The 12702-nt window shown below is 39.1% G+C and overlaps 1 protein-coding gene across 1 annotated transcript in view; it reads left to right on the plus strand.

The window, feature by feature from the left end:
* Syt10 (synaptotagmin 10) overlaps positions 1 to 12091 on the plus strand; it is a 58205-nt gene extending 46114 nt beyond the window's left edge. Inside the window, exons 4-7 of the mRNA XM_028753706.1 lie at positions 4365 to 4485; positions 6073 to 6244; positions 9391 to 9520; positions 11848 to 12091. Of these exons, the coding sequence (XP_028609539.1) occupies positions 4365 to 4485; positions 6073 to 6244; positions 9391 to 9520; positions 11848 to 11919 (495 nt within the window). The 3' untranslated portion in view covers positions 11920 to 12091. The remainder of the gene's footprint in view (positions 1 to 4364; positions 4486 to 6072; positions 6245 to 9390; positions 9521 to 11847) is intronic.
* The last annotated feature ends 611 nt before the right edge of the window (positions 12092 to 12702 follow it).

Below are 12702 nucleotides of genomic sequence, written 5' to 3' on the forward strand. Positions count from 1 at the left end.
TCTCTCTCTCTCTCTCTCTCTCTCTCTCTCTCTCTCTCTCTCTCTCTCTCTTTGTGTGTGTGTGTGTGTGTGTGTGTTTGCATGTTCATTCACATGTGTTAATGCGGGTGCCCATGTGCTATGGTGCATGTTTGGAGATCACAGGACCATCTTGGGTGTTGGTCCTTGCCTTCCACCTTGAGAAAGAGTCCTTTGTTTGCAGCTATGTGTAGAATAGCTGGCATGTAAGTTTCCAGGCATTATTCTGTCCTCCACCCCCTGTAGTTGTCAGAATATTGGGATGACAGATGCACACACACTATTATCCCAATGGTTCTAGAAGTCACAACTCGGTATCTTATGCTTGTGTAGCAAGTGCTTTATCCACTGAACCATTCCCTCAACCCTTCATTTGCATTTCTCTGGTGGCTTGTAAAGTTGAGCATATTTTTGTATGTGTATTGGCCATTTCTTTTGGAAGCTGTCTGCTTGTTTTATTAGTTTTACTAAATACTGACTAGGTTGTTTGAATTATTCATTTTTTGGTTTTTGCATTATTTGCCTATCCTAGATATTAATCCCTCATTTGATGTGTAAGTAGCATAGATTTCTCCCCATTCTCATACAATGTCTCTTCCCTTGATTAACTGTGTCCTCTGCTATGCTGAAGGTTTTGAACTTGATGAAGGTCTTGTTTGTCCACTTTTAGCTTGATGTCCCATGGGACTGGATTTCTGTTCAGAAAATCTTCTCAATGTCAATTGAGAAATGTCCTGAAATGTTTCCCACACTGTTTTTTTTCCAATAGTTTCAGAATTTATGGTTTTTGATATGTTTGGATTTGATCATATACAGGATAAGAGAAAAGGATTTAGTTTGATTCTTCTACATGTGCACATCCAGGGTTCCTCTGCACCATTAGTAAAGAAGACGTCTTCTTTTCCACTGTGGATTATTGCCATCTTGCGACTGTTGCTGTAGGGTTTTATCTGGGTCCTTCATTCTACTGGTGGATCTCACTCTGTGGATGCACCAGTACTGTGCTGGGTTTCGTTGACATGGCTTGTAGCATAACTTAAAATTGGAATGATTTTTGCCTCCTGCATGATTCTTTTTGCTCCAAATTGCTTTCACTATCTGGGATCTTGTGTGTTCCCACAACCTGCAGCCACCATTATACTAAACAGGGACTGCCAAGCATGTCAGCTAAAAGCAGGAATGAGACAAGGCTGTCCACATTCTCCACTCCTATTCATAGTGTGCTCGGAAGTCTTAGGTCTTAGTGAAAGCAGTAAGACAAGAGAAAGAGATAAAGAAGGGGAAAGAGTTTCAAGTATCCCCATTGGCAGACGCTGTGATTGTGTACATAAAAGACCCTGAAGACTGTTAAAGCTGATAAACCCTTTCTAGAAAGTGGCAGGATACAAAACTAACAGACAAAAGTCAATAGCCTTTCTATGTATCAGTAACAAACACCCTGAGGGAAATATCAAAGAAGTACTCCCATTTAAAAGGGATGGAAGATGGAATAAGTACAACCAGGAGAGGAAAGACCTTTTGCAATGAACCCTTAACACATCAAGGGATAAGACAAAGGATAAGACAAAGAAGATGGGAAGCCCTCCGAAGCTTATCATGGAGTCAGTTCCAAGAAAGTTGCTATACTGCTGAACACAACCCAGGCTGACTACGATGCCCATCAAAATTTTGACTTCATTCTTCAGAGAAATAAGGATTTTTTAAAAAAATATTTTATGTGTTTCCTTTATTTTGTGTGTGGGTGTGGGTGCATGTTTGCCAAAATACACTGTGAGAGTCAGATGCCAGACTACAGCTTGGAGGATTCTAAAGTCAGTGCTTACCCTCTAGCACATGAAGACCTTTTCAAAGACTGAGCTCAGATCATCAGGCTGAGAGGCATCTTTCCAGCCCTGAGAAACAAAAGACTTTTAAGAACTTAGTTCTGTGATCCTAGGTACTGTGTTTTCTCCAAACTAAATCAACTTCAGTGTTTTTCTTTAGAAACGATTTCATCAAATCCTTTAACTCACCCTTAGAAAGAAATCCTTAATTCTCATGGTGCTCATCAGTTTGCACATGCTCACTGTCTATGCAGTGATATCATATACATCTACATCAGAATGCTAGGGATATTTCTAATGTGTAAGTGAAATTTAATACAAGTCCATGTTTATCCAGAGTAACTGTCATTTAATCATTCCTTCAAAGACTAGGGTACCAAGTGATTGAGGATATAGTGCCTGGTAGAGTGAGTGCCTAGCATTCTTGGAATCCTCCGTCCATTCCTCAGAACTACAATGTTTTTCAAGTACTCACAGCCACTAATAAACCATGTCTCTCTAGGACGTTGAAAATAAGACAGGAGCCTTGTTATCCTGGATATTGTATATGAGTAACAGGGAAAGAAACCAAAGGGGAATTTTAGACAACGAATCAAGTGATTGTTACGAAAATTTGTGAAGGAGCTGAGAGGAACATGAAAGGAGCGTGGGCAGAGCATGGGAGCATGGGAGGGGCATGTGCAGGGGACAGGCCAAATGCTGCCTTAGGATGATGTCTCATTGAAGAGTATCTAAAGAATCAGCTTCCAGATAAGAAGTCAAGCAGCCGAGAGCTGAGGATAGAGTTCATTCATTTAAGCATTTGAAAGTGTGAAGCCCTGCGTTCAGATTCCCAGAATATACATAAACAGTGGGGGAGTGTAGTTGTTTACCAGTAGTTCCCAGCCTCAGAAGGCAGAGACAGGATTCCCAGAGAAAGCTGACTTCCAAAACTAGCCATATTGTGCTCATGAGCTCTGGGTTTGATTGAGAGACATTGCCTTAAAGAAAAGTAGGGTGGAAGATCAATAAAGGATGGTTCCTAATATCAGTCTCTAGCCTGGCCCCTACATGCATGTGCACACATGTGCACATACAATATATGTGTGTGTATATACACACACACACATACACACACATACACACACACACACACACACACACACACACTAGGGTGAGGCCAAACCTAGTAGGCACCTAGTAGGAAATTATTCATTTCCTCTCACCTCTGCATCCAACCAAGCCAGAGCAAGTCTTCTTTACACTACTGGCAAAATATGCCACACATTACTAACTATATATAGCATATATATATATATATATATATATATATATATATATATATATATATAGAGAGAGAGAGAGAGAGAGAGAGAGAGAGAGAGAGAGGGAGGGACAGAGAGAGACAGAGAGACAGAGACAGACAGAGACAGACTGAGAGAGAGACAGAGACAGACAGACAGAGACTATATATGTGTGGGGGGAGAGACTGAGACAGAGAAAGAGACAGAGACAAAAAGACACATAGAGGAAACACACAGAGAGAAACAGAGACAGAAAAAGTAATGAAAGAAAAAGAAGTCAAGCAATTAAATATGTTAAACATGTGAGAGGAGTAAGTTTCAACAAGTAGTACCTACAAAAACAGAGGCAAGCATCACTTGATTTGTAGGAAAGAGGCTTCTGTGCTTATACTGGGGCTGGTTTGTTACACTGGAGATGAAATAGAGAGGTCAATGTGGGTTTATGTATAGGGATTTTCAGTGTCTTGCTTAATGAAGAAACACAGAAAGGAAGCTCTTTTAGTCACATCAAGAGAATTGTGAATCAAGAATTTCCCAGACACATCAGGGCTTACAGTCATTCCATCTCTAGGGCAATGTAAGGAGTTTAAATTATATTGAGTACATCCCTTAAGTGGTTTTAAGTATAAGACTTTTGTGTGTGTGTGTGTGTGTGTGTGTGTGTGTGTGTGTGTGTGTGAATAAAATTTGCTTTTCCTTTCATAGTTGATTGTTTTGATATGTGAAGCTTAATTTATGACGTAGAGGTGACTTTTAGAGGCCATTTGATCCTGGTGGGAGATCGTGGCTTCACTAGTCACAGCACAGTAGATTCCAAGAGTTAGTAATGTGTCAATATTTTGTCAGTAGTGTAAAGAAGACTTGCTCTGGCTTGGTTGGATGCAGAAGTAAGAGGAAATGAATAATTTCCTGCTAGGTGCCTACTAGGTTTGGCCTCAGCCTCTGAATAAGCTGTGCTGTCCTTTATTCATTGTGACAAACAAGAGGAAAGTGATCAGTGGGTGGCATCAGCAGTCTAGTCCTCTCTGCTAAGTTACAGGTGGTAAGTGAGCAACTGGAATAGACTCTTTTACTAACACCATTCATAAAACCTTCGTTACACGTTGCCTTAGTCCTCAATGAAATTTATTTAAAGTTTTCTAATATTCTATTAATGCAAACATTTTCACTGATCTCCCATTTCAGTTTTCTTTCACTGTTTGATGTTTGAAATTACTGACGTTATCAATCTTCTTTCTAGGAAAGCATAGACCTGGGGGAAATCATGTTCTCCCTTTGCTATTTGCCAACTGCTGGCCGCATGACCTTGACAGTGATCAAGTGCAGAAATCTGAAGGCAATGGACATTACTGGGTCATCAGGTGCGTGTGCAGCAAACGACAGCATATTCCTGAGCAAAGCATTTCACAGATCTAAAGTTGTGTGGCTTTTAATGTCTCTGCTGTGGGATAAGATAAAATTAGAGGGAGGAATTACAAATTAGAACGTTATCAATCACCTTTTAGATAACATTCAAATTATAAAATCTTTGAAAACTGTCAATAGGTTGACTTTGAACTGTGGTTTTGCCTCTCTCTCTCTCTCTCTCTCTCTCTCTCTCTCTCTCTCTCTTTCTTTCTGCCTCTCTGCCTTTCTTTCCTTCCTTCCTGATCTCCTGATCTAATCAATATATAAATACCTAACTTACTTTGTTCTCCCATGATTTCAGCTTAGACTTTGACTGTGATCTTTAGACTATGATCTTCAGCTGTGGATCAAGACCATACAAAGATATGTTTAAGTTGAATATATTCCCTTTACTTGTCTGCAGAGAAGCAGGTGAAACATAAGCTCACCATTGTGTTTGCATTCTCAACACATTTCCAGTAAACATTGGGAATGTCTAAAGACACTACAAGAAACAAACAAAAGCAATATGTCAAGAAACTTGAGAGAAATTTCTCCTGGGGTGAAATTTGACAAAAGAGTGAAACACGGGGCTTTCTTCTTTCTTCCGTTTATGATTTTGAACATAAACTTTTGTTACAGTGTTTGCCTCGAGAATTATGAAGTGATACAAACCAGCAGGTGACAAAGAAAGGGACTGGTTATTGTGTATGCTTTTTATGTGTATTCTGCTAACATCTTAATTGGGAACTTCTTTATCCCCAATTAAATTTTGTAAACTATGGAATGGGAAAAAAAAGAGGTAGAAGGAAAATTACATTTATCTTAGTGAAAAACTGTGGGTCAATATACGTTGTTGAATGTCAACAAGGCGCCCAGCATGTTATTGTTTATTCTGGGCGTTTATTGTGTGTTTTGAACCAAGCAGAACACTGTCAGAGTTATCATGAAATTTGAAGTTATTCCTCAGTTTTGTGAAGCTTTTCCTGAGTTTGAAGAGTATTATCTAATTCTGCCTCACAGCAGGTATATGCATCAGCAAAGGAACTACTGAACTTGTAAAAAGCAAAGAATGCCATCAGAGATGTGCTAGGGAAGCAAAGGAAGACTATCCCTCACTCTCTTGAGCTGCAGCTCACTTTAAAAAAAAAATGTTTTGCAGAAGAGATCTAAGAATGCCTTGCTTAATGTCTTCCAGGTGTTAAAAAAAAGTATTTCTGAGGTTAGGTATTGACATTGTCCCCTTGCATGCAACAATATGTACATATTCCTAATAACAAAATACCTTTTGTTCCTCAAAATATAGGTACGCATTTTTCTAGAGTTTAAAATGCTCAAAAAAAAATCTTGCTCAAAAATTTAAATCTGAATCAAAAGAGTTATGAATGTAGGAATAGACAAAATAAGGTCAAGAGTCTGTGGTCCCTAATGTAAGTTATTTAATTTTAAAACCATTAATACTAAAGAGCTCACGAACATTCTTATTAAGTAGAAATGAAATACAGTGTCTTGTTCATTCCATGGATGCTTCCATTTTAATAAAAGTACCTTCCTTCTCATAGATCCTTATGTCAAAGTGTCTCTGATGTGCGAGGGGCGAAGACTTAAAAAACGGAAAACAACTACAAAGAAAAATACTCTCAATCCTGTGTACAATGAAGCCATTATTTTCGATATCCCTCCAGAGAATGTGGACCAGGTCAGCCTGTGCATTGCGGTCATGGATTACGACAGGTGGGTGGAGGCTACTTGTCCACGATACAGGTCATCAAATAGTCATAGCCAAGTCGCATCTGTGTCCAGGTTACTCACTGTAACAGAAGATGTAACTTAAACAGCAAGGAAACATTTCTCCAGAATCTACAGATATAGTTTGGGTTCAGTTTCATCTCCAAAGCAGCCTTTCTTAACATTCACATGAGGCTGGAGAAAGAGCAAGTCTGGAAGTGGTATGAAGTTCATGATACACAGAAGAGCTATTCAGAAGTCTTTCCTCAGAATGACAAATATTACAATTCAGGGTTAGCTTTACAAGACTGACACAAGGACAGTGGTGCTCACCTCAGCTCTAGAATGAGCTGCCATCAAGGGCCAGTGCAGCATGTCTATGAGATTTGCTTTCTCCACTGGTAAACTGTTAACATCCTGTGGAACCGGGGTGATGATGGGAGGGAAGACACAGAGCAGCCTGGAAGGCTGTGACATTGCTCACTGTCTTTGTACATGTCTTTGTTGATAACCCTACCACTCATTTAGAACATGAATATAAAATGTCTAAGAGAATATGAATTGAACACTATGGGGAATGACAGCAATGTGCCATTCAGTGTCTCAAACACAGCCCCCCCCATATTAAATAAATAAATAAATAAATAAATAAATAAATAAATAAATAAATGGGTTTATAGCAAAGGAAAGCACCTATGATGACTTTCCAGAGGTAATAAAAAAAAAATCTTGAATTATCCCGCATTTCAAACCTTAAAAATATTGTAAATGTCTTCATGAACAACTATTTTGCTTTAGCAACTACTCCTATTGACTTCTCAAAGCAGTGAGGTTGAGTGAATACTGCTGAGCATGTCGTCAAGCCACTGTTAAGGAAATAGATCCTAGTATCACTTAAGTTAGGATTATAAAGATTATTTCTACAAATATTCCTGCTGGGAAACTTTATATTGAGAGGAATTTACATAGAAGAAGAGCAGAAAACACACCACTGGAGCATCCGAAAATCACGCCCATCACTTGGACGCCTATGGAATCTCTTTGATACCTCCTATCAAAGTGACTCTGTAGACAGTCTTTCAAATTCTTTCAAATTACGTTGTATTTCAAGAAAAAGATTATCAAGAAAGTTGTGGTGCAGAGACTGTAACTTAGCCCTCAGTAATAACAGGCAGGAGGCTTATTCCAGCTACGTGGTGAGTCTGAGGGCAGCCTAAGCTACATAGGATCCCATCTCAAAAAGAATAAAAGGGAAGGAAATCCAGCTTGTCGGGGGCTTTACTGAGAGGCTAGCTTCTGCTGTTGACTCTGAGGAACTCTTCTAGGTATCCAGCTTTTTTTGTTTATGAGATAAGATGATAAAGTCAGAGTCATAAGCTTGAGATTAGTTGTATCATTAAACTCAAAGTACTTGGAAAACAATCTTTGCATAGTGAACTCTCAAAAATATTAGTTACCTGAGTCCCAGTGGATATATCTACAAAACATTTCCACACCTAAGGCTTGGGAAACATTGCAGAAGAGATGGGTAGAAAGATTGGAGTTTGCTGTAAGATTGGGTGTCCTAGTAACGTCAGAAACTGCAGCCGTAATCCATCACCAAACATGAGTGCCTAAATGTGAGCTGACTACACCAAAGTGGATAGAGAAAAGCCCACCGGGCGCCAAACTTACACACAAAGAACTATAGACAACTGAGGAAAACTGGGAGAGACTGGAGGTCTTCCCCAGACAAAAATATACCAGTAGGTTGTTCAGTAACAAACAGCCAGCCCTAGAAACACATATACAGGTAACATTACACAGACTGAACAATTTTTACACACAAATACATGTGTCTACACATGTACATATATGTGTACAGTAGCATTTAATTAAAGGAGCCATGAATGTGAAGGAAAGTGAAAAAACAGTATTTGAGAGGATTTTGAAGGGAAATATGGTATAATTATATTTTAATATCAAAAATAAAAAAGTAAAAGTAAATATCAGTTAACATTGCTGTTGGTTGCAGTAAAAACAGGACATAAATAGAAAATAGTAATGTCAAACAGTATGCTTTGTTATGCAGTGGTAAATCACAGTGGCGGGACTAAACATAACCCTAGCCTACTTAATTATATTGCCAGCAGTAGCATACTTATTCTTATAATTTAGAGTCAATAAAATAGAGACTTTTGTGCAAGAGAGTGAACACTGTCCTCCTGGCATGCAGTCTATGCACCATTACAGAGCAAGCATGGTGAAAGAGTGGGGTTTTCTTTGCAGTGTGTGGGGGGGGGAGAGGGGTGTTGATAGGGCTCCTTTCCAGAAAGCAGCGATGAAGAAGTGGGTGGGGGTGGGGGTCTTGTTGGTGTTTCCTATGCCTGTGATCTCATTGTCAATGTAGCAAAGAGCTGAAAGAGTTTGAGAGATTTTTATACAAATTTACTTTGCATGTTGATGTTGTTTAGTAAATTATCTTTGCATCTTTTTTGTTGGCTGAATGGTTGGTTGGTTGGTTGGTTGGTTGGTTGGTTGGTTGGTTGGTAGGTAGGTAGGTAGGTAGTTTGTTTAGAGACAAAATACCATGTACCCCAGGCTGACCTCAAAACTTTCTCTGTAGCTGATGTTGAACTTAAAATTCTAAGTCTCTTGTCTCTACCTCTCAGCTGTGCCTCACACCTGACCTAGTTAATTTTTATTTATGAATTTCCATTTAATCAAAAGGGGTATGAAATAATCTCTTCTCCGTAGGGAATGTTTCAACATGTTCCATACATAATGGAAATCAAAAACAGCTGTGAGTCCCATAAATACTGTTCTTCCTACATGTAAAGATCGTCATGAAGCCTACTTTATAAATTGTGCACAAGAAGAGGCTAATAATAACAAATAATAAATTAGAACAATTATAACAATATACTGTACTATAGACCGCTGTATAATACTGGTGGATTATTTGTTTCTAGAACTTTGTGTTTGATATTTTCTAACAGTGATTGACCATGGATCTCTAAAAGTACAAAAAGTGAAATCTGGGTCTGGAGAAACTACCATAACCTGCAGGACCTATTGCTTTTATGATCAGTTTAAAAACTCTACTGAAATGTGGAACATTCCACTTACTTTTGAATTGTGACAATGAAAATATGATATTCCTCATATCCTAGGGTGGGACACAATGAAGTCATAGGCGTGTGTCGAACTGGACTAGACGCTGAAGGTCTTGGGAGAGACCATTGGAATGAAATGCTGGCCTACCACCGAAAGCCAATCACACACTGGCACCCCTTGCTGGAGGTAAGGATGCTGGCACCACCTCTACCCTCAGATACTGCTGTTGCTTAAACATCTTTTATCTGCTAACTTTATTTGACATTTCATTTATTCACCTATTTGACAAAACATGCTCTTGCTTTTGTTTCAAAGTCTCTCTAACACTGTCTATTCAAAGTTCTGTGTGACTTGAGGGATTTAAAAAAAAATAAACCCTCTAGATGCCTGGGGCTCCTTGTTCAGTAAGCCTGGGAAAAGAATATGTCTTTTCCTTTGTGTAGCCATAGGCTTTTGTCAGTGGCCAGGAGCCATGGTCTTAAGTTCATTACTCAGTAGGAACTGAGCTCTGGCACTGATTCCTTATGAAAGAGTCTCTTTCCCTAAAGCCCCTTTTCACTTATAAATCCTTAATTAAGCACTGTCATCTGATACCTCTGGGTACGTGCCAGATGCAAGTCTGGTCAGAAAGAACATACAGAGATTTAAAATATCAAGACACCAACTTAGCTGAGGTCAAAGCCTGGCCATGCTACGCGACTTTAATTATAAAGCTTGGTGAATGGTTGACCTTCTCTAAGTTTCTATTACACTTCTGCAGTAAGAGCAACTTACAATGAGGACACGGGGCATTATGCCACACAGGCTGACTCAATACCAGGTCTTGACAGCTGTGTCCCTGCCTGATTATGTTAGGAAAGAGGATTAGTTACCCCTTTTTCTCTCTTAGAACTTTTGGTCAAAGTTAGTCTGCTGGAGATACAAAGTATTGCTCTGTTTAATGTCTTTCATTCCCACAAAATCAGTTGGCGGAACCTCCTCAAGAGCCACATCAAGAGACATAGTGGGTGTTCACATAGGGATAGAAAGGACTTTGTGAAGTTTCATAAAGTGAATACTTAGAATAGCCACAAAATAAATAAGTAAAAAAATTTAGCCTTTATAAGGAGTAAGTTGCTGCTTTGTGCATTAAGCTTTGGTTTTCAAATGGGAAAGACTGTGCATTGTAACTGGCTGAATGTATCAGTAGGACAAGGCTTCCGACTTAGTTACAAGAATGAGACTCTGGCTATGTTATTCAAGACATTCTGTGGGAATGGGGCAAACATTTCATGTTCAAGCAATGGAAGTAACCTGCTATCCCAGATCCCTGTTGTAGGGATAATCTCTTGTGCACTGTGTGAAAGCACTCACCTGTCAATAAAGAGCTGAATGGCCAATAGCAAAGCAGGAAAGAGTAGGCAGGACTTCCTGGAACTCTGGGAAAGAGAGGGGTGTGGGGATTTTCCGCCAAAACATTGAGGAAGTCGGATATATGGAACTGAGGAGAGGTAACCAGCTATGTGGCACACATAGAATAGTATAAACGGGTTAGTTAAGTTATGATCTAGTTAGGAGCAAGCCTAGCTTAAAGTCTAGGCATTCATTCATAAATAAATAAGCCTCTGTGTCATTATTTGGAAAATGGGGTAGACATACAAACGGTTACACCTCATTTTTATCCACACATAGGAAACAGAACAAACTTGGAGAAAGGCACTGAGAGTATAAACCTTCAAAGCCTACCCAACAAGGTCATATGTACCAAAGGTAACATAACCTTTCCAAACAGTCCTTAAATATCTGAGTCTATGAGGGACATTTCTCATTCAAACTATCATAAGTCTCTTAGGTCTACAAGTTCTTGTTACTCTTATGGTAATTGTCACAGTTAGGGTTTTACTGTTGTGAACAGACACCATGACCAAAACAACTCTTATAAGGACAACATTTAATTGGAGCTGGCTTACAAGTTCAGAGGTTCAGTCCAGTATCATCAAGGCAGGAACATGGCAGCATCCAGGCAGGCATGGTGCATAAGGAGCTGAGAGTTCTACATTTTCATCTGAAGGCTGCTAGTGGAAGACTGACTTCCAGGCAGCTAGGATGAGGTTCTTAAAGCCCACATCCACAGTGACACACCTGCTCCAACAAGGCCACACCTACTCCAATAGGACCACACCCTCTAATAGTGCCACTCTCTGGACTGAGGATATACAAATCATCACAGTAAGTAATACTATAGAAAAAAATTAAATATCTACCATAAAGTGTGGGACTCTTCTAAAGCCATAAAGGTTACTGAATGACATTATTCTGTATACCCTTTATATGCAAGTACTGTGTGTTACTGGAAATATTTGTGTTTTCTCTGTGCCTTGGAAGGTAAGCTCTGAAGAACATGGGGGTTACATAAATCTTTTCAGAAATTTGCAAACTGTGTGTGAATATCCACTGTTAACAGAGAGATACAATTGCCATTGTGTTTTTTTTTTCTTTATTGGATCATATATTATGAAATTCCTGTCTTTCAGTTACCTGGCCGGGCAACCAGCTTTGATAGTCAAGGATCCTGTTCGTCTCCCAGGCCACCGTCCACGCCATAAAAGCCTCCAATAAGACCATATCAGAGAAAGACTTAGAATCATGTGCTCATTGAATCAGAAACACATACACACAGAAAACACACACACACACACAAGGAACATTTGACTTCTTCATTTAAAATACACCCATGATAATTAATAACTCGATGCATAATTTCTTTTGGCCTATTTGTTTTCAACTTTAAGCATATTAATACATTCTACCTGAGTACTAATAGTTCTTAGTTACATGCGGTGTTTTATTTCCATGTCTTCTCTCTACTAGCACAGTGTTTTAATATGTTGTAGTTCTTGGCCTAAATAAGTTTTTTGAGAAGAGAATCTACATTTATGTAAAATTAAATATAGTTTATGCTTGTGTTGTGTGAGATAGTGAAATATGTTACTTCCAACTGTATACACAGTTCCATCTGGACTTTGATGTGCATACTTAAATTAATTCAACAGAATCAACTCCTTTAAGTCCTAATTAATGTCATGTATCTGATAGTAGTTCTTCTTCCATGATCAGTATTTTTGTCACTGAAGTTTGTCTCTCGAGCTTCTGTTTTGGGGACACTCAGATAAGCAACTAAATGAAGAGTCATTTCGAATATAAATGTACAAAGTGATGTCGAGTGCCCCGGTAAGGGAGGCTACCAGCTTACAACGTCTCATTGTCAAATTAATCAGACACCTGTCATACCGCTGACGGATAGTTTTACTCCTAGTAACCTTCACCTCAAGTGTAGCTTGAGGTGTCCTTAAGCGGCGACAGTCATAAGTTTGTCTTTCAAGGTTCTC

The sequence above is a fragment of the Grammomys surdaster genome, unplaced genomic scaffold (genome assembly GCF_004785775.1).
Source record: "Grammomys surdaster isolate TR1022 unplaced genomic scaffold, NIH_TR_1.0 125953, whole genome shotgun sequence".
Taxonomy (NCBI): Eukaryota; Metazoa; Chordata; class Mammalia; order Rodentia; family Muridae; genus Grammomys; species Grammomys surdaster.